This window comes from Agelaius tricolor, unplaced genomic scaffold, assembly GCF_023055355.1.
Source record: "Agelaius tricolor isolate 1412-34295 unplaced genomic scaffold, bAgeTri1.0.p SCAF_51, whole genome shotgun sequence".
In the NCBI taxonomy this organism is placed as follows: domain Eukaryota; kingdom Metazoa; phylum Chordata; class Aves; order Passeriformes; family Icteridae; genus Agelaius; species Agelaius tricolor.
In genome coordinates this window covers 2,077,572-2,099,174 of record NW_027269311.1, presented here as the reverse complement: position 1 = coordinate 2,099,174, position 21,603 = coordinate 2,077,572, and the positions used below count along the sequence as shown (strand labels likewise).

The window sequence follows — 21,603 nt, the reverse complement described above, 5'->3', positions numbered from 1 at the left end:
GCTTTTGTTACTCTGAGACTGTGCTCTACACATGGACCAGCAGAAGAATTAAAGCCAAATCCTTCCTCAAGAACTGGAGGATGTCACATGTGGGTAATGAGCTTTTGTAAGGAAGAATTGACTGTTCTTTTTTCTACCAGGTGACCCTGTGTTCCAACACCGTGATGGAATTCTACAGGAGATTGCTGGTGGACCTGGAGGGTTTTGGTGAGGGAGTGGCATCAGTGGTCATCACAGCCAGGTACCAGCCCTTCCTGGCCTCCCCCAGGCACCGCCTTGCACAGGCTTTGCTGGCTGCAGCTGCCAAGGAGAAGAGCTGCTTAATGGCCTCATGTTGTGCCAGCTGGACATGAGAACAGCAGTGCTTGGACAGCAGCCTGTGGTGAAAAGCACCCCTGCTCACAGCCCAGCACAGTCCTGGCCCTTTTCTAAAGGGACCAGGAATGGTATCATTGATTGGCCTGGGTTTTGGTGCTTGAGGTGGAACAAATTTCCCAAGGGCCTCCTCTCCTTCTTCCTGCAAGACATGGAGTTGTGCTGGTTGTGACCACCCTGCATTGGTTAGGGCTGTTCAATGCCCATTTGACAGTGACCAACGTGTTCTGCTCCATTTCACAATCTTTGGGGGTAAATGTTCTCCATTCTCTCAGTATCTCTGATTCCCTTGGGGTCATCTCTTTGCCCAGATGTCTTGTTCCAAAGCTGCATGTGTACCCCCAAATCCTTCTGTACCACGAGTGCCACCTGAAAGTGCCGTACGAGAGGAAGCTCGTCATCAGGAACCTCAGCAACCTTCCTGGCTGCTATGGGCTTATTCCCCAGGTTTGGCATCACGTCCACCTCCTCCTGTCCAATATTATTGGGGAGACTATTAGTGGAAAAAAGGGTTTGGATAAGACCTTGCTGGTTTCTATTCAGTCTTAAAGATCTGCTGAGAAAAGGATCCTACCTGAATGTAAACCTTAGGATGCAGTTTAACCTCCTGAGGAAACAGTTGATGTTCTAGTCTAGTCTTCAGGGTGTTTTCTTGTGGGAGGTCTTAGAGGGTTGTGAAAAGCTGCTGCATCCACAGACACCAGTGCCTGTGCTGGCAGCCTCCTTGCAGGATCCCCTGGGAGTGCTAAGCCTACAATTCTTGCAGCTTGTTTGTGCCTTTACCTTTGTCCTGGGGAGTTTGAAACGTGTGTGTAAGTTGCTGTTGCGGTGGATGTTAAGGAGTCTAAAGTTTCTTCAGAGGTGCCTCTGAAGTTGCATTTCATTCTGTCCCTTCCAGCAACGCAAGGACGACTCTCCCGTGCTCTACTCCAGCCCCAAGCCCTGTGGGATTGTGCAGCCTTACGGCACTGCAGAGATCCCAGTTATCATCGAAGTGCAGACACTGGGCGAGCATCGCACCAAGGCTCTCGTCGGCGTGTTCGGGGATGAGAGAAACCCACGGGTGAGTGCAAGGGGAGATGTGAGCCTGTGTGCAACTGCTCCTGGCAGGGTGCACAGGGACAGGGATTCTTCCAGGGAAAACAGGCACAGGCTGCTGGGGAGAAGGACAGCAGGGATGGGTGGCACAAGCAGCCCATGCCTCATAGGTGGTGATCTCAGTGTCTGACGCAGAAGGGAGTTCATCTAAGCTGGAATTGAGGGGAGTTTTAGTTAATTAAGCTTTAAAATGCTGTTAACTTTGGAAACATCTGTTTTCAAATGTCATCCCTCTGAGCACAAAAGAAGATGTCCGAAGACTTCTGGGAACCTTGAGCTTTGTGGAAAAGAAAGGAAAGCTGGCATTTGAAGACTGGTTGCAAGGATTTAAACTTAGATTAAAACATAATGAAATGATGATGCCAAATTCCCTGGATGGCACCAAACATCTGAACCTGGGCCATTGTGGCACTGCATGTAAATCAGTGAACAGCAAGGACAGGCAATGCAGGCTGTGCCAGGGAGCTTGAAGTTTGACCAAACAGTTGCTTTCAACTATCAGGCTGCTTCCCTTAAAAAGGAGGGTTTCTCCCTGCCAGAATAACCAGTTGTTTAACTGTCAGCCTGGTCTTAACTAGAGATTTCTTGCAAAGCTTTTACCTTTGGGCCAATAATTTGTAGTTGGAAAGGTTCTCTTACCTTAATCCTTTTAAATTTGGAGGTGAACATGTAATTTTCTTTTCCTTTTTTCCCAAAAGCCCAGCATTTCAGCTGGAGTGTGGTAGCTGTCCCTAAAGCAATAACTTGAGCAGGGTTGAGCTGTTGAAGCTTTTTTAGGTTTCCCTGTTGTGGTTTGTTTTGAGTGGTTTTTAATCTTTCTTGCCTGCTTCCTGGAACAGGGAGTAGAATTACGGAGCTCTGGACGGCTGGCAGCAATCTACCCAAGTCCAAGTGTGTTAGAGTTTGGCAGCATCCCAGCTCTACAGCCTGCTTCACAAAGCTTTACCCTCTTCAACAAAGGTCTTGTCCCTGTAGACTTCAGCATGGAAATGGTAAGTATCTGTGGGGCTGTTTTCCAGGGAAATGGACTGGTCAGTAGCAGCCATGACTTGGCTTTTAAAAGCAAGATTTCCATCTTGCCCTGTGTGAGAGGAGGCAAGATACTCCAATATTCCCTCTGAGCGAGGCAAGAGGAACCTGGCTCTGGAGTGGTTTTAGCTGGGGCACCCCTCAGTGAGGTCAGGTGCAGAGATGTTGGAGCAGTAATTAATCTGGGTTGCGTTGACAAGTTCTCCCTTAATTTTATCTTTTGTCTTTAGCTGTGTGTGTCCCATTTTGGAGCTCCGAGATCAAGAGAAACCTGTGGTCCTTTGCTCCCCAGAGCATGGATTTCACTGTGGTTTCCCTGTCCCATCTACATTTGCTTTGTGCCAAACTGCTGTTAATAGTAGAGAGCAGGGTGTGAGGTGTGTCCTCAGACTGCTGGTGGGGAGGCAATTTTCACACCTCCTGGGGGTCAAGCCAGCTGGGCAGTGCACACAAAGACAAGGGTGGGGGTTGTGCACCCCCCAGCCTGTGATCTCTGTGCTATTGAAGAGCATCTTTGGGGAGCAGCTGCAGAGAAAGGCTGTTTAATATGTGGGGGCTGCATAGGGCAGAAGGAGCTGGGGCTGCTCCCCTGGCAGGGGGAGCAGGGCTGGTGCAGCCAGGAAGGGCTTGTAGGCTGGGCCTGGGGCTGGCTGGGATGTCTGCTGGAGGGGGAGATCTGTGAGGGGCTTGAGGTTTCTTCTACTTCACGCTGGCTGTGTTGAACTTGTGGAGCTGGTTAAAACCTGATACCATGGACTTGGCTGTGTCTGTGGATAAAGCATCAGGCCATGTGGGAGAGTCCAGCCACAGCCTCCTGGGCCAAGGAGGAGGGGTGTGACTTTTCCTCTTGCTGCTTTTCCAGCTCTTTGGGAGATAAATGTTATTCTAAAGCGAGAGTTTTTTCCAGGGCAGCTTTCCCTGACTCCACAATGGAGTTCTGCTTTCAGCCTCTGCAGGGAGCAATGCCCCTTGGCTGGGTGCTCATGGTGTGTAAAGGTTGGGTTTCATGTGCTCCTGCCAGGGCCAGACCTGCAGAGCAGTGTCTGCACAGCTGTGCTGGTGCAAGGCCTTTCCTCCCTCCTTTGGGCAGCCTCCAGCTCTCTTGGCCAGTCTGTGAAGTCCATGAGAAAGCAGATGACAAGAGTTCTTGGGAAGAGTGGGTCATGCCCACAGAGCACATGTTGTCCAGTTTTCTTTCTGCTTCCTGCTTTCCTGCTCTGCTATAAGCATTTGGAGGTGACTTTTCTTTAGGCAGAGGGCACTGGGGCACCTCTCTACAGCTGATGATTGGTGGGGAGTGAGGGCTTCAGTCCTTTAGGGGGTGTTGAGAAGCACTGATGGCCCCTTGGGAAAGATTAGTTTGGTATTGGGGTTTTGCTTACCTGGTTTTGCAGAGATATTCTTCAGGCTCTCAGCAGTGTCCTCCAGCCATGTGGTTTCTGCAGTGGGATTTGAGCAGTCCTGCCTTCCTCTGGCCTTGAGCCTTCGTGAGAGGCCAGGAGAGAGAAAGCAGCTTTCCTTGGCCCACAGTGCAGAGAAAGACTGGGGAAGGAACACTCTCCTGAGGATAAGCATCCCTTGGGTTGGGCAAAACGGGGTTAATTGGGTGAGTCCCTTAAAGGAGGGGAAAATACAGGTTGTATGAGCTCTGCTGTTGCCCAGTACTGTAGCTTAACTTTAGGGAGATTAGGCCTTCAGGATTTTTATCCTCCCCTCTTTAGTCTTTCCTTTTCTTATATCCCACAAGACACCAGGGTGTGTGGTTTCCATCCTAAATGCATATTATGCTTGTCTTACAGGCTTCCAAATCCAACTGCTATGTTATTGAACCCAGTGAAGGAGCGATCCCTGCTAGGGGTGAGGTTCCTGTGACTGTCACAGCAACCCTGGATGACACTGTGGGTTTTGATGACACTGTCCAGCTGTTCATTGGGAACAGCCTTTGGAGCAGTGTCTTTCTCCAGGCTTTTGGCATTGGCACCACAATTGTCACAGACAAACCATTTGCCCCAGAGCTCAACTTGGGATACCAATTCAGGTAGGAGATCTCTCCACTCCCACCTCTCCTCCTGTCTCAACAAGGAGCAGTTTTTCTGTAGTCCTTCAGGCAAGATCTTCTTCAGAGTTCAAAGCCCTGACTCCTTCCCTAAAGGCAGAGATTCCTTTACAAACATGTGATGGGCACTTGAGAGTTGTTAGACACCTTCAAAAGCCACTGAAAGGGAAACCAGTTGCTAAATTGCCACAAACTGTCTCTAATTCTAATACATTGATGTCCTCACTTGATGGAGTAATGATCTCACAGGCTGCCCCAGAACTAAAGGTTCCTGAAATGGTGCCCAGATGAGGCAGTCCCTCCATGTGGCTGAGGCACCAAGGGAAGATCCTTTCTCTTGCCCTTGCCCTTTCCCAATGGCACCTGCCAGGCAAGCAGGGGCCCTGGGAACAAAGAGACAGGAGGGTGACAACCCCCACCAGGAAGGCAGGAGCCCACAGAGCAGTTCCAGAGGCAGAGTTGCCAGCCGAGTTTGCAAAGTTCACTTCCAAACAGTTTCTAATTGCAAAATGAAATTTCTACAAATGGCTACCAGTGCAGAGCCAAGGCTGATACGAACGAGAGAGGCTCTGCTCCCCTGGTTTCCTCTCCTGGAGCAGGCAGATGATTTTTACCAGCTTGCTGGGATCATCCAGAAACTGCCTCTGAGCCGGCTTTTAGGAATGCCTGCAATCCTACCCCCACACACAAGGTCCCCAAGGGCAGCATCTCAAAGATTCAGTTTCAGCTTTGGGCACAGATGAATACAAAATACAGCAACAGTATGAATCACCCCAGAACAAACCTTTTGGGGGAAAACACCACGTCCTGTTAGCCTCACCTGGAAAATGTTACATTACCATTAGAAACATATTTCTCTTTGCAATAATGACATCAAAAGGGCACCTTATCAGACACCACTTCTGGTCCACATTAAGAGCTGGAAATGAAGACAGTCTCTAAGCAATTAACACCTCAGGTTGCTCACTGGGAGCAATCTGATGACCAGGGAAATAGCTACTCTCATACTCTTTTCCATCCTGCCTTCTATTCCAGCCTCGTGCCCTGTATCCATCAGTTCAAAGTAACAAACAAGGGCCGCCGTTACCATCAGCTCTTCTGGAGTGCGGAATGCTACAGCCCACCTGAGGAGGGGGGCCAGAGTGTCTCAACCCTCAGTAGCCCCAGGGCCAAGGATGATTCCCAGCGCCCCAAACGTGCCAGCCCCGTCTTTGGGCTGGAGCCACTGTCAATGGACCTGCAGCCAGGCCAGTCTGAGGACATGGTGCTGCGAGGCTTCTCCCGCATGCCACAGGTGAGATCCCCTCCTCTGGGCTTGTTCCACAGGCCCTTGACATTTGCCTGGGGAAATGAGCAGGGGCCTTCACAAAACTGATTTAAGGCTACTCGTTGCTGTGGCAGCACCAGTTGCTTTCCTTGCTGGCCACCATCAGAGCAGCTGAGACTTTATTGTGATTCCACAGCTAGCAAAACCCAGTGCTGATCCCAAAGCAGGGGTGGATGGAAATATTGCTCTTTTGGGGCAAGCAGTGTTGCATGCTGAGTCAGCAAAGAAGGGCAGAGAAATAAGTTACACTTAGACTAGGAGTCCAGAAAGAAAGTGAACTAAACAAGTGCCGAGTGGTTTATCTGGGGTGAGCACGGAGTAAAACAAAAGCCATGTCAAGGGAGGGGGTTTCTCACAAGTGCCTTTTGTGCTTTTGGGGTGCAGTGTTACAGACAATTGAGCACAGGAAGAAAAGGGGTCAGGGACTGTAACTGTGGCAGGAATAGGGCCCGTGGTGGGTGCAGAGCCAATGCAGGGCATTTGCAGGGTGCCCTGCCACTACGCACTGGTGACAAGTGACTCTTGCTTGCAGGAGGTGCAGGATTATGTGTTCTGTGAAGCCATCATTGGGACATCCCCCAAGATGGAGAGGATAATAGAAACAATCATTACCTGTCAGTTCATTCACCCCTCTATAGAAGTATCAGCCAGACAATTCTCTTTCTATGTGGAGAAGGTAAGTCTGGATTGCATGCTGGCATTTTAACAGCATGGCTGAGGGGGGTGTGTGCTTGTGTTAAAGCCCCTCTTTACCCTTCCTGAGGCACTTTGTAAAGTGAGTGAAGATGCTTTTAGAGATGAGACTGGTATTTGACTTCCCCAAAGTAAAAGTGCAGTTCCAGCTGCAGTGCCAAGGAGATGGTGGCCACCCCAGAGAAATGCCAGTTTCTGTGCTCACGGTAAAGGGAGGCTTTTGAGGACCCTCCAAGACACGGTGATGTCTCTACACTGATGCTGCAGGGAAGCTGGGAAAACTGGAGATTCCTGTGAATTCCTCAGGCTGACAAGGAAAAACCCAACATCTCCTGTGTCTCTTTGCCTTCTGTGCTGTTGGCATGGATGCTTGATGGTACTATATGGATCAGCTCTGTGCATTTCCCTAAGCCTCCTCTGCTTCAAAGGACCCCCAGGCATCCTGCAACTGCAGTGATGATAACACTGAGGCAGAGCAGGTGCCCTTTAGTCTCTGGATCCCAACTCCAGCATCATCTTTCTGCCTCCTGCAAGTTGTCTGAAAAAGAGAAGATGGTTAATGATTTGGTTTCTGTAGTTTCAGGCCTCTCCTCTGGTTCCCAGGCTTCCAGTGAAGTACAGAATTTCTGGAACAGGCAGTTCAGATGTAATTGAGAAGCTTTTCAGCTCTCCCTGATTCTGCCTGGGTTCTGCTCGATGCCACACACCCAAACTGATTTATTGCATACTATGGCACAGCACCTGTTTGGTATCAGTACATGCAGAAGTCGTTTCCCAAAGTCTCTGGTTTCTCTAAACCATGCAGGAAGCCCAGCACAATGCTCAGACAGGAAGGAAGAGCCCAGGCTGATCAGAGCTTTGAGACCACAGACACCTTGTCCCTGTAGCAGGGGCTGCAGGACCCGTGGTGCAGACAAAGTGCTTTTTGAGGCTGCTAGAGCCAGGAAGGTTGTGAGAAATGACTGTATGTGAGTGAAGATCCTCTAGTGCTGTTCTGCCCAATAGAGAGACAAAAGTGGAGACAAATGGCCTGGATTCACTTTCTGCTTTAGATCTTGGGTCAAGCAGCCACCTCCTCTCAGGGGCCTATTCCCTCATCTGTACTTGGGAGTTTTCCCTGTCCTCCAGAGGATGCTGTGGTTTCTAAACATGAAAAGCATCTGCTGTCAAGAAATACCTCCTGGAAGGGTAGAAACAAATAGAAAGAGTAAATAGAAATGTATGCACTCGTGAGGCTGAAAAATGTGAGCTGCAGCAGAAGCAGAAGTAGGTCTGTTTCTAGTTGAGGCTGTTTTTCCTTGTCTCCTGTTTCCATAGAAACCCAGCGATGTCCTGACACTGCAGTACCAGCCTTTGTCTTTAAAAAACACCTGCCTGCTGCCACTGGACCTCATGCTGCACTTGGAGCAGCCATTCCTGGTCTGTGATAAGGAGCAGCAGCCCCTCCCAGGTGGCCAGGTGAGCAGCCCTGGCCTCCTCCAGTGGGGTCTGAAGAGGAGGGATGTGGTGGTGCCTTTCTGTTGGGAGCTCCTTGAGTCAAGAAGTTTATTCTGTAGCATCTGCAGTGGGCTGGCCTGAGCTGCATCAGCAAAGCTGCTGAAGGAATCAAAATCTTCTCTGAATTGAGAAGATCCATCCTGGCTTTAAGGCACAGGGAGAGGGGAGCAGGCAGCTGGGTCTGGGCAAGCCATGCAGGGAAGGTGTCTCCTGGAAAGCCATGCCAGCTCTCCAGCAGCCACCCCCTTGTACTGGGGCTGAGCACAGAAACGGGAGCCTGAGGGATCCTGGACTGGACTGTGGTGCCTGCAGCCAGAGCCCTGCTGGAGAGAGATGAACCATGAACTGAGAAGCCCATGCTGGGGTCACTTGGAGCATTGACTGTTTCATGCTGTCAGACCTTGGGACATCATCCCACAGGTGATTAATTACTGCTCATCTCCTTGCAGCCTGTGAGAGTGGATGTAGGGGAGACCTGTCATCTCTACATCGTGTTTGACCCAGCTTATGAACTGGATTTGAAGAGCTGGAAAAAAGAGAAGGTTCTGAAGATAGACATGGTCAGGGGCCATCCTTTTGTGGAGCATATCACCCTTCAGGGAGAAGTTCACTTCCCAAATCTCCAAATGCAGCCCAGCTCCGTGGAGTTTGGCTGCATCATGGCTGGCACTAAAAAAGTGCGTTCCCTGGAGATGACCAACTGCAGCCCACTGCCCGTCCAGTACCGCTGGTCATTCCGTTCCGACAGCGAGGTGACCAGGTTTAGGTATGTGCACCTTTGGCCTCCCCTTGAAGCTCTTCTTGCTGTGTCCTGTTTGTACTTGGCCAAGAGCAAAGCTGTTTGCCTGGCATCTGACAAATGGCACTGAGCAGCTGTGCTCAGGCTGGATGCTCAGGGAATAGGTTTTCCACCACTTTGGTGCTGCACAGCCCCCACAGTGGTTTCCCCTGGGAAGGAAAGCTGGGGTGAAAGCTGCTTTCTCAGACCTCTGTGGCCTGAGACCATGTCCACCTTGATGAAGGGCTCCTAGTCCTTGTAGTCTTGTAATTAAAAGGTAACTTTTGTAGTTACAAGAAGAACTATGTCAGTGGGGTTTTTTTTTAGAAAGGAATGAGGCACTCGAACCAGATAGCAGCCACAGGACAGCTAAATCTTTCAGAGAAAAGAATTTATTGCTCTCTTATCAGAAGAAATGAACTTCTTCCCGCCTCGAAGGCACTGTTAGGATTAGAAGGAAGAAGTAGATGAAGACCAGACAGAATCCTGTGTTTGAATGGAATTGATGCCTCCTGTATGAAGTGTATGAATATGCAACGGGCTATTGTTCTTAAGGGTTAATCCTTTGTTAGTGGGGGTCCTTTTTCGGGCTCGTGCTGCCTAGAAAAAGGTACCCGGACGTCCGTAACTCTTTGTATTTGTTGTCCCATTTGTTGTCCTAATTCAAATTGTCCAAATTATTTTTACTCTAATTGTATTACTATATTTATAACCATTTTATTACTATTAAACTTTTAAAATTTTGAAAACAAGTGATTGGCATTTTTCACAATAGTTCTCTTATTTTCCAGAGATGAGCTTTGCCCACCTAAATTCAAACCCCAACCACCAAAAGGGAAGAATACCAGTTTGGAGTCCCCAGCATCTCGATGGAGACACTTCAAGATGAGACAGGAGCAGGCAGCCAGAATGCTGAAAGAAGTGGATGATTTTACCCAGTCTTTAAGAGACAAGGTAGATTTTCTTGTACATCTGCTGCTTGTGTTGCCTCCCCAGCCTGCCACCACCAAGTCATGCTCGTGCTGACCTCCCTTTTTGCTGCCCTGCTGTCCTGTGCCCTGACAGTGGGCTGGGCAGCAGGGCCAGTGGCTGGACATGGGCTGTGTGGGAGGGAGAAATAGGAGAGTTTTCCTTGGAGAAGCTCACTCAGGTCCTACAGACCTGTGCTGAGTGTGGGATTTTTTGCCTTCACAATGAAAGATGAGGCTTTTATCTGCATCATCATGGTAAGGCCTCCAGCTTCCTTCCCAGAGCAAGCTGGGATGAGTCCTGATCTCCATGGAGCCTCTTCCCAAGGCAGCCAGACTCCCTGTTTGCAGGGCTCTGCTTTCACCCAGAGCTGCTATTGCACTGCTGGCCCTGGAGCTGTCTTACAAAGGGAGACTTTGCAACGTGGCTGTCTCTTCCTCCCAGCATAGAAAATGGCTTCTTTTTCAGGTGCAATCAGATCAACTTCCTGAATTCCCCCGCCTCCAAGTAGGGTTTGAGGGAATCAGCAGCTCCGTGGACGAACCGCAGCCTTCCCTCGAAGCAGAGAAGGTAGGAGGGAATCTGTCTCACTTGCACATTGTCAGTGTGGCAAGCAGGGCTGGAGCTCCCAGTGCCACTGGTGGGCCTCAGCATTGGCCACGGAGGGGCCTCCCATCCCTGCAGGCCCATCACAAAGTGCTGCTGAAGCAACTGGTAGTTGGAGAGGCCATGCAGGACACGTTGTAGGGCTGCCCAAGGACACTTTGCAGCACCTATGGAGGGCACTGCTCCCCCTGGAACTCCTCAGGTGGTCCATAGGAAACTTTTGCAGGAGCTTTTGCTGTAGCACCTTGAGAAAGCAGCATTTAAATCAGAGAGAGGGGAAGAGCCTCAGGAGTCAGATGAGCTGGGCTGGAGTCCTTCGCTCAGCTCCGAGAGCTCTCACTCTGAGCCTCCTCCTTTTCTAAAAGCAGTAAGAAATGCTTTTTAAAGGCAAGTTGTGCATCAGAGAGAATTTCTACTGCCAGGAGACATCCCAGTTCACTTTCACGTAATGTACTAATTAATGCATTGATCTGTGAGTGTGGGAGAAGATTTTCCCCATGGTCCCTGCACTGGTCAGTGGCATGGATGCAGGATGAGATGAGGGTGATTCTGGCAGTGTTTGGGGAATAGGCCCCTCCAGGTACAGCTGCACTTTGCTCCAAGATGCTCTTCTGCATCCATTGCCATGCTCAACAGCTCAATCTCTCCTGTCTTCCATCCAGGCTTTCAGTATCCTGCCAATGTCAGGTGTGCTGCAGCCAGGTGAGAGCCAGCAGGTCTCCTTCACCTACTCTGGCCACCTCAACACCATCTCCGATGTCACGGCGCTGTGCCACGTGGAGGGAGGCCCCACCTACGAGGTGCTGGTGACCGGGGAGATCTCACGTGTCCGCTACTCCGTGAGGCCCCAGGAGATCAACTGTGGCTTACAGGTACCACACACATCCCTGGCACAGCTCCTTGCCTTGGCACCACGGCCAGCAGGTTCCTGCCCACCTCGCTCCAGGGCTCCCTTCCCTTCCCAGCCCCTTTGTTGGCTCTGGGGCTTGGAAGCCCAACCTTTGAGGGACACATCTGGCATCCAAGCTGCTCTAAAATGGCCATCTCCAACCCTCTCCACAATGCTGGGAATGCCTCTTTTTCAGGGTACCTAACACTGCCTCTGGGGCAGGCAGGCTCCCAGTGGGGGTGCTCTGAGGGGTGTGTCCCTGAGACATCTCTCTGCTGATCCACACCTAAAGCCTGACCTCCAAGGAGATGCTCTTGTCTAAAGCTCTTGCTTAATCCACACAATAATCAAGGGAAGAAGTTGGGCTTCCAGTCACTACCGTTGGAGAGACTGTCCCAGAATAATCCCCACTTCACTCTTTTCCAGTCAAAAGCCCACAGATATTTCCAGCTGCTGGCCCTGTCTGTGTTGCCCTGGGTGACTCCCTTGTTGCATCTATGTTGCTTGCCAATACTTGCATGCAGGTGCCTTTTCTCCTGGAATGCCTCAGTGCTGTCTCTGTTTCTCCTGGCTGTGGGTGACCCCTCAGAGGGCAGAGGGCCTGTGTGCCCTGGTTCATTTATTGCTGGCCCTCACATGGTTGTTACCACAGCTCTGTGTGCTGCCAGAGCTGCCTGGTGCTGTGCAGGTGCCCTGTGAGTCTCACTCACTGGATTTTGATGAGCAGTACCTTGAGGAGGAGAAGGTGAGAAGGCAGGTCTAGTCCCCATGTACACGCTGCCCAAGCTTCACAGCACTCCAGCATTCCCAGGCTTGTGCCAGGGAGATGGAGGCAATCCCCAGGGCAAAGCCAGCTCTGCTGACATGCTGTGGGAGGACCTAAACTAAATAGTTGGTGTTATTGGGAGGAAGGGAGGAGACAGAAAATGGGTTGATTGAGTCTGTGTGATGAAAGGCAAGAAAAGGAATCTTGCGTATGGTTTCTCTTCCCTCCACATACAGATCCTGCGGATGGCAGTGGGGTCTGAGTACCAAAAGAGCTTTGTTATGCCTCCACGTGCCATGGGTGAGACACTGCCTCCAGAGGTGCTGCAGGACCACGAAGCACACAGGAGGCCAAAGGCTCAACAGGCAGAGCTCAAGCCCATGGCAGAAGCCAAGGCCAGGGCTGAGTCTGAGTCCAAGGCCAAGGCCATGGGCAAGGCAGCAGCAGGTCAGAAAAACAGTGAGGGTTTGGTGGTGTCTGTTTTGCCTGTGGTCCAGCCCATACACCCTGAACTCTCTCTGTCACCTTGCTCTCCAGGGAAAGCCCATTCTTTTAGCAGCTGCCTGTTCCCCAGCTTGGTGGAGGAGCTCTTGGCTGAAGGGCTGTGGCATCCTCTACCAACCCTGAGTGTAGCCAAAGCAAGCTCCTATCTGCCTGCCATAGACTGGGGAAATAATCAGGATATTTCCTTGTGTCCCTTAGCCACAAAGACTAGGGCTGGATGAGTTCCTCAGCCAATAGGACCAGGTCTAATATCACTGGCTCTTTTATATTTGCACCTTCCTAGCAACAAAAGAACAATCTCATCTTGCTTTCACCGAGTCTCCTTTCCTGGGATCCGAGGGCATGGGGACTTTACTGCCCGGCCATAGCTTGGGGGATTGTCTGAATTCTGGGGGGGGATACAAGCTCCCCAATATCTCCTGGGATGATAGGCTGGGTCAGGAAAAGCTGTGAATCCTTGCAGCTGACCCAGAGCACCCAGGTCAGCTTGCAGTCACTCATGGTTTCTCCTCTTTGTGCTAAAGAACTGCAGCGAGAGAAAGCTCTGCAGAGGAAAGCAGAAGTGGATAAAATAGCACTGGAAAGGAAGCTCATAGGGAGGAAAAAGTGAGTAAGGCTTCCATGGGTTACTGCTGTTCCATGGGTTATTGTCCCTGGAGGGCTTCCCTGCTCCAAGGACTCTGAGCTCAGAGGTGCTGGATAGCAAAGGCCAGAAGCAGCACAGGGATGGCCATTCTGAGCTCCCTGGCTGCCAAGAGAGGAAGGACCTTCTTCTGTTGAGACAGAAGATCTTCTTCTCTATTGGAGTGCTGAGCCCTCCTGGCTTAGCTGCTGCCTGCAGGGAGCTGGGCTCTGGGCTTGCCTTGGCACTGCCTCTAGAGGTGTCTTTAGGTCCATGGGGTTGAGTTGCACCTTCTTGATCATCTCCCTTCACCAAAACAGTGGGATTGTGGTATGGGCAGGTGTGGGGCAGAGAGCAAAGCTTGGTTTGGGTCCTGCTCCTGCCACAGCATTGCAAGTCCTTGCAATGCTGATCTGCCAGGCTTCTCCTTATGGTGGGACACCACCCACAGAAGCTCACGTCCTTTAGGCTCCCCTTCAGCTGCAGCAGTAGGCCAGCCCAGGAGAAGCTCAGCTCCAGCAAGGCAGCCCAGCTCAGGACACACAGGCAAAGTGTGGAGCTGAGAGTGGAGGCTGGTTAAAGCAAGTCTGTGTATCAGCACTTCCTTCAGCCCAGGCTGAAGTTGGTTTCATGGGGAGGAGACAGATGAGGCTGTTTCAGATGGCTTTCATGGCAGAGAGCACCGGTTTGCTTGCTCACAGCTGGGTTCCTGCAGGAAATCTGGCTGACAAGAGCCTGTCTTGCAGGAGAGGAGTTCCTGCAGCCTTTGCTTTCTGACTGATAGGATTATTCTCATTAAGGAGCAGGCTGTGCCCTGAGGGGTGCTGAATGAGCTGAGTGAGAATTGGTCGGAGAGATAAGCAGATGTCAGCAATCTGTGATCTGCTTTAAACTGGGAAATCAAGAGACAAAGAGCATTTTCAGGCATCAGCACAGAGAGCTGCTGGATCAGCCTTTGGCAGTGGGCTGGAGGTGTCTGGCTGTGCCTTCAGAGGGAGCTTGCACAGCCAAGACCTTATGATGGCAAGGTTCAGGTTTGGCTGGTCCTGGAGGTCCCCTTGCACCAATGGCATCACTTGGGATGTTCCCAACCTCTGTGGGTTGAGAAAAATTCACGGAAATGGTCTGGTGGTTCTGCCTGGCCTCAGGGTCAAGGAATGAAGTGCAGGGCCGGCCAGGACTGCTGAGCCCAAGTTTCTGGTGGGGACTCTCAGCGATTTTTTCTGTTTTGTTTGCTGAAGGGAGCTGAAGCAGCTGGCTCAAAAGCGTGAGGAAGAGGCAAAAGCCTTAGAGGAGGAAGAGAGGCGGAAGGAGGAAGAAAGGCGGAAGGAGGAAGAGAAGCGGAAGAAGGACAAGAAGGGTGTCTCTGTGGGGAAGCAACCTCCAAAACCAGAGAAGGGGAAAACCAAACCCCCAGAGAAGAAGGAAACCAAGGCTCCAGAGGGGAAGGAAACCAAGGCTCCAGAGAGGAAGGAAACCATGATCCCAGAGAAGAAAAACAAACCTCCAGAAAAGAAGGAAACCAAACCCCCAGAGAAGAAGGAGACGAAAATCCTAAAGAAGGCAACCGAACCCCCAGAGAAGAAAAACAAACCTCCAGAAAAGGAAACTAAATCCCCAGAGAGAAAGGCAACCAAAATCCCAGAGAAGGAAACCAAAGCTCCAAAGAAGGGGGAAGCAAAAGGCCCAGAGAAGGGGGAACCCAAAACCTCAAAGAAGGATGAAACCAAATCCCCAGAGAAGGGGGGAACCAAAGCCCAAGAGAAGGGGAGAACCAAAGCCCAAGAGAAGGGGAGAACCAAAGCCCCAAAGAAGGGAGAAACTGAAATCCCAGAGGACGCAGCTGAGATGGAGAACTTGATCCAGAGGTTTCAGATCTATGAGTCATTGCAGCAGAATTTCTCCTACTGGAACAGAGTTCAGGGTACTGTGCAGATACCTGTGATCCAGAAGGGAAACAAGTTCCAGCATGCAGCTGGAAACCAAGGTCAGAAGACCAATAAGCCTCAGGAGAAGGTGAAGAAGAAACCTGGACAAAAATGTAGAGACCAAAGCAATCTTTAGTCATCTCAGCTGGAGATGCAAAGCAAAGTTACAGAGGGGACAGTCAGATGATGATGTTCCACAATGACTGGGTATCATCTGTGCAGATGGGGAGGTTACCCCTTCTTGGGACTCAGTTTTTTCAGGCAGGGAAAGATTATTCTTTAATCACTCAACTCAGTTTCTACAGTTTCAGACCTCGTGTCCAACTTTATTTAATAGATTTCTTTCTAATTATGCTATTGGTTAATAAAATATATTTTACTTGTGCATCAAATCTCTCTATTGTATTGTTTACTTGTTCTCTGCACTGATTCTCATGGGACAAATCCTTGTTGTTGCAGGTACATTTGTTTTTCACCCTCAGAATAGATTGTTAACAAACTCTCATTCTCAAAATAGCTTCACATGGGAACTTGTAACTGCTTCTCTGCACTTAGAAGAGATGACAGGCCAGCTGTTAATATTGCAGAACAAGGCCTGATTTCATAAGGCCTTTCTTTTATCATTATTCTACCTGTCTATGACATCTCCCCCTTTTCATTCATTTAAAAAAGGCTCCTATGTTGTGATGTTGAAACAGCTCACTCTTGTGAGGGTATTATCTCATGAAGGTTTTCACTGGTTATTATCTGTTAGACAACTGAAAGGTGAATAAGCCATAAATGAAATAACAGCATGATGGTGTACTGGAGGGATTAAAGTTGTAAAAAGCATATTGGAATTCTAAGTAAATCAGTTATGAGAAAAACTCATGGGAACTGCAAATTCCATGGAAACAGAAATTCAGTACGACTTTTTAAAGTGCAGGGTTACTGAAAAATAAATATAATAACGTGCAATTTAGCATATTGCTGAACAACCCAACAGCTTTTTGTGACTGTATCTGGCATCATTTTATATGGCAAATTTGTTAGCATTCTTGTTAAAAATATCAGACCATGTTAAAATTTGATAGGTAATAAGGCGTTGCATTTACCGCTTTTCAATCTCTCCAGTAACTGTAAAACTATATAAAACAATCAGAATTTAGTCAGAAAACGAAATAAACTTAAAAAAACCCTATAGCAACACGTTTTCAAGGCGCACAAACACAGTAGGTAAGGCTCCTGCCTCCTATCAGACAGAAGTAATCAAGCAGCTCTGAGCCAGAGCAGGGCCCTGTGCCGCCCACAGGGCAGAGGGAAAGCCCTACAATAAAGGGAAACTATGGGGAGAAGAGAGGACATTTAAAGTGCAATGACATAACTACACATCAATAAAGCTTCTCTTAATATTCACACAATAGTCATCCCTTCATTGCGCGGGCCAATCCTCTCATTATCCATGGATCCCAGCAGGGCCCTGCGGCCGTGAATGCGGCCCGCTCTGGGCTCGCCTGGCTCGGCCGCCACAGCGCCCCCGGGGCTGCTGCACCTCTGCTCCCCCAAAACACCCGCGGGGAAAAGAGCAGGGCAAAGGCAGCAACACAAAACAAACTCTAAAACCCGCGCACAAAAAGATAAACACAGAAAAGGCACAAGCTGCATTTTATTTCATCTTCTGCCAACACAGTCACTGACTGAGAGTTGCATTTCCACGGCAAAGATCTGCCTTTTGAGAAACTTCAAACACAGAAATATCTTTTTTACTAGATGTGTACAAGGCCAGGCCTCATTGGAGGCACAGCTTTTCTCACAACTCTGTATCATCTTTAACTGAAAAAGAATTAAGCAGTATGGTCATGAGTCTGGCATCTCAGCCAGAAAGGCCAGGTATTAGAGGGAAGAAGTCAGCCTATAAAATCTGATTATTTTTCCTCTTCCATTGGTCTGTCAATAATGTTAATCAGAATGTATCTCTACATGTTAACATGAAGGTGTTTGTATTTACATAAGCAGTAATATATCTATAAAGACTTTTGAATTCTCTTCAAGGACAAGAAAATTTGAACCAATAATCCTTTCCTAATAGACAGGTCCAGTTTAACTTTTCACTGAAGATGTTAAACCCAAGGGTAGTTCATGTAATGCTGTCCTTACATGTCGCTATCTTCATGCACAACAGCCCATCTTTATTCTTCACAGCTCACATTTAGATGGTTTTCTAAAGGCATTGTCTTTCATTTTAATTGGTTAGTAATTTACTGCAATTCGCTTCATTGGTTGGTAGTTGCTAAAGTACATGTTAGTCAAAACCTTTCCTCCCTAACGAGGTTTACATTCTTGTCTCCTGGATAGAAGCTGTGGGTAGAAGTCTTTCTTCTTTTTTCTTCTCCTTTCTCACAGGAACTTGTCAGGCTAGCTGTTAGCTGTACTTAGCTGAAGCAGCAGGCCTGAGCCATCATTTTACAAGGGTAACAAAGCTCTTCTTTTATACGGCTTTACAATATTGTATGTAACAATGTTGTATGCAACATTGACATATGATTATTTCAATCTTAAAGAATAATCTTAAATTTCTTTCCCGTGAATTTTGACCTTTGTAATATTTGTGTATGATATATTTGGAGTTAAAATCTGGTTTGAATCATCCCTTCATAGAATCACAGACTCATGAAATCATCAAGGTTGGGAAAGCTCCCTGAGACCACGGAGTCCCAGCTGTGCCCGATGCCCACCTTGTCCCCAGCCCAGAGCCCTGAGTGCCACCTCCAGCCCTTCCTGGGACACCTGCAGGGATGGGCACTGCCAAGCTCCCTGGGCAGCCCCTGCCAAGGCCTGAGCAGCCTTTCCATGGGGAAATTCCTGCTGGTGCCCAGCCTGAGCGCAGCCTGAGGCCGTTCCCTCTGCTCCTGTCCCTGTCCCTGGGAGCACAGCCCGACCCCCCGGCTGTCCCCTCCTGGCAGGGAGTTGTGCAGAGCCACAAGGGCCCCCCTGAGCCTCCTTTGCTCCAGGCTCAGCCCCTTCCCAGCTCCCTCAGCCCCTGCTGGGGCTCCAGCCAGGATAGCATCCTAGTGCTATACAAAGAGCAGTGCCGTAGGTGCCTTTATCACCACATTTTAATCTTTCATAAATACAGAAAGACTCGTCAGAAACCACTAAAGCCAAGTCAGCAGCAAAAGTGCCAATGTCCTCTGCAAAGCAGCGCGGCCCGGGCCGGGCCGGCCCCAGGCTCGGTGCCGCGGTTGCCCGGTAACCGCGCCCGGGCCCTCAGCGTCTGTGACGGCGCCGTGGCCTCAGCGCCCGCAGCCGGCGCTGCTGCTCATTCGCACTCGGCATTAGCCAAGCGAATGGTTCGCAGAGATTGGTCTCTACGAGTCCTGCGATTTCGCGGAGAATTGGTCTCTGTGAGCAACTCGGAAACTCGCACAACATTGGTTTTTGCTAGGGACTCCTAAATTCACAGAACATTGGTTTCTGTGAGGGAGTCCTGAACTGGCAAAGCATTGGTCTTTGTGAGGGAGTCCTGAATTTCGTTTGAAGGTAAAGATTGACTCAAGTTGTACTTTCTGGTTTTGTCACATCTCTCCTCTGAAAGAGAATGCCAGAGGGAAATACAGGATGGGATAATGCCAGTCTTCAGTTTGGTGGCATGTACAGCTGAGGGGATGAACCATATATGGTCTGCTGATGGTGCTTTTTGTCTCACCGAAGAAATGCAACATTTCCTAAATATACTAGTCTATCCTTTTTTTCCTATAGTATTTATTTAAACTACTTATAGGTGAATGAGTTCTGTTCAAGTTTCAGGGGGTTGTTATGATCTGGTTATTAAAATTATTAAGGAGATGCCTTAATAAAACATGACCATGTGCCAAAGTCAATAGTTTGGATTTTATGGAACAGTAAATGTGAGGAAGAGAGAGGGATAAAGAAATAGCAAAAGGAGGGGGGGAGGGAGGGAGCTGGGAAGGGGGGAAGAAAGAGAGCGACAGAGAGAGATTTAGTAGAAAATATCACCATTCCATGGATCCCATCCCATTCAATCCTCTTCTGGTCTTCTCTGTGGTGAGGCCTCACAAAATGGAAGACTCCAAAGGATTAATGCAGATTTGGGCAAGGTGGCACTGCCCAGGTAGCTCCCTGGGGTGGGGCAAGTTTGGCTCTGTCTCTTGCTACTCTCAAATAATATAAAATCTTTAGCACTAGGATATCCTTTGAGTCTGCCCTGAATTGGGTTGTGGCTTTTCAGATCTGTTGTGTTACTTTGCATGCCCTGCAGTCGTCTGGTGCAAGGCCTCAGGAATGGCTCTGGGGGCACTTTGGAGGTCTTTGATGGGTTATGACACCCCCTCAGCTGCCCCTCATGGGAAGGTCCCCTGGATGTGGCCTTCTGGGGCTGGGGGCTTCTAGAGCTGAGCCAGTTTGCCTGAGGGAGGATGGGTGTCCACTGCCCCTTAGCAGAGGTTGTGCCACACGCCCAGAATTTCCTCCTCCCCCCTCTGTTGATGGGAGGTTTGAGTGCAAACCTGGCCTCAGCAGACGAGTCTGTGGCTATGACTTCCCCAGCCTGAAGGCAGACAGAGCTGGTTTTCAGCACAGCTGCTGGGTCTGGCTTTAGTGGGGATGTATTTTTCTCCCTCAGCCTTGTTCACTTCTCCCCAGACCTGAGCTAATGGGATGCTAGTGTCAGCTTTATCTTGTCTCAAGTTCCCTTAGGCAGCTTAACTCACAGTGCCAAGTTCCAGTCAGGAGGCATTTTCAGGGAAGGGTGGGCTTGGGGGTCTCAGCTTCTCTATACAGTTTTGTCACAATGGGCAAAAAGTTCTTTATAGCAATATTTAAGCCATTAACCATAACACTCCAGTCTCTCTCAAGTCCTGTGAGGAGCAGCTGAGAGAGCAGGGGTTGTTTAGCCTTAAGAAGAGGAGGTCCACTCAAGCTGTTTTTAAATAATATTTAAGCTACAGCTTTGATTGTTCTAAGTATTTTTAATGTTGAGCATTTTAGCTCCAGGTTTCAGTATGATCCATCTTTGAATTGCACAAGGTAACCATGTAGTTCAAATAAAGTCCAACTAGAGGCCTAACAATACTAGCTGCTTATGCCAAACAAGCACATAGCTACTTTCAAATCATAGAAAATCTTTAGCACCAGTATATCCCTTGAGTCTGCCATGAACTGGGTTCTGGATTTTCAGAGTTCCATTGTTGTTCCTTCCAGTTCTGTTGAGGGACTGTCACTCATCTGTGACATCATCACTTCACAATGGCATCTGGATTCCCAGGAAGGACACCAACACCTCGACTTTTGCTTAGGGAAGGACTTAAGCCTAATACTGTGAGTAGCCCCTGGGGCTGTGTTAAGGCTGGAAACTGCCCTGGTGTCCCTGCTCTCCCTGCCCCTGTTGTCCAGCAGTGCTCTGAAGCTGCAGAGCCCCTCCCCAGCCCTCTGTGCCATGCTCCTGTTGCTGGGGCTGTCCTGGTGCAGTAGGGAACACTGTGGGATGTGTCAGGGACAGCCCAGCGCCTTGCCTGGCTGTGCCAGCAGAGCCAAGTGAAACCAATGTACAGCTGAAGCCCTCAGCATGGGCTTCTTTCCTTCCCCTTTGCCACAGCAATTCCTTCTGTCAGGCTGGGCACTCACCTGTGCTGCTCTGACCAAGCTGCCCTTGGGCACCTGGGCATGTGAGGGGGAAAGCTCAAACTCTGCCCCAAGCCTTGAGAGCCACGGCTGGTCCCAGCTGGAAGAGCTTCCAAAGCAGCTGTTCTCTCCCAGCTCCTGGGTGGGCACAGATGCAGCCCTGCAGGCAGCACTGGAGCCAGGGCCACAAAGGTCCCTTGCTGTCTGCAGCTCACTTGACTGAAGATGCCCCACTGCTGAGGCTCTGCCAAGGACATCCCTCTGTTTTCTTCTCTCGAGGGCTCTGTCAGCCCAGACAGAGAAAACCAATGCTAAGTAACAGAGAGAGCTAAAACTTGGACACATTCCTGTGCACCTCACTCTTGCTACAGCTTGTCTTGCTTGCTTCCCTTGGACTCAGCCAGCAGTGCTATCTCCTGCCTGGGAGTTTTGAGTGTTGTGCAGGGGTGGAGTTCAGGCAGTTCTGAGAGCTCCTCCCCACTCTCTGGAAAGGTCACTGCCTCAATCCAGTGAAATGGAAGAGGAAACAAATGCCCAAAGAGCAGAAATCCCCAAACATGTCCCATCAAATCACAGAGAGACTCATGGGACAGAGCCATGTGGCTGGAGAATGTCTATTGCACTCTGTATTATTAATTTATTGGTGCTAAGTATTTCAGCAGGCAACTTCCAGGGTTTCCAGAACTGTCCTAGTGGCTGTGATCACAAATTATTCATCAGTGCCACTTGTTCAAGGAAAGCCTTTCTGAGCAAGCACATCTCTGACATTCTTGCTGTTTGGTTTTTTTTGTTTTTGGTTGGTTTTTTGTTGTTTTTTTGTTTTTGCATTTCAGCTGCTTCCCTCTAA

At 49.5% G+C, this 21,603-nt stretch overlaps 1 protein-coding gene across 1 annotated transcript in view; it reads left to right on the top strand.

Annotated features, from left to right (window-relative positions):
* LOC139604492 (hydrocephalus-inducing protein-like) overlaps positions 1 to 15,273 on the top strand; it is a 34,177-nt gene extending 18,904 nt beyond the window's left edge. Inside the window, exons 13-27 of the mRNA XM_071455645.1 lie at positions 141 to 241; positions 687 to 822; positions 1,274 to 1,438; positions 2,313 to 2,465; positions 4,302 to 4,540; positions 5,594 to 5,852; positions 6,418 to 6,561; positions 7,896 to 8,036; positions 8,525 to 8,841; positions 9,645 to 9,807; positions 10,291 to 10,392; positions 11,091 to 11,300; positions 12,320 to 12,530; positions 13,112 to 13,193; positions 14,451 to 15,273. Of these exons, the coding sequence (XP_071311746.1) occupies positions 141 to 241; positions 687 to 822; positions 1,274 to 1,438; positions 2,313 to 2,465; positions 4,302 to 4,540; positions 5,594 to 5,852; positions 6,418 to 6,561; positions 7,896 to 8,036; positions 8,525 to 8,841; positions 9,645 to 9,807; positions 10,291 to 10,392; positions 11,091 to 11,300; positions 12,320 to 12,530; positions 13,112 to 13,193; positions 14,451 to 15,273 (3,246 nt within the window). The remainder of the gene's footprint in view (positions 1 to 140; positions 242 to 686; positions 823 to 1,273; positions 1,439 to 2,312; positions 2,466 to 4,301; positions 4,541 to 5,593; positions 5,853 to 6,417; positions 6,562 to 7,895; positions 8,037 to 8,524; positions 8,842 to 9,644; positions 9,808 to 10,290; positions 10,393 to 11,090; positions 11,301 to 12,319; positions 12,531 to 13,111; positions 13,194 to 14,450) is intronic.
* Positions 15,274 to 21,603: the final 6,330 nt, after the last annotated feature.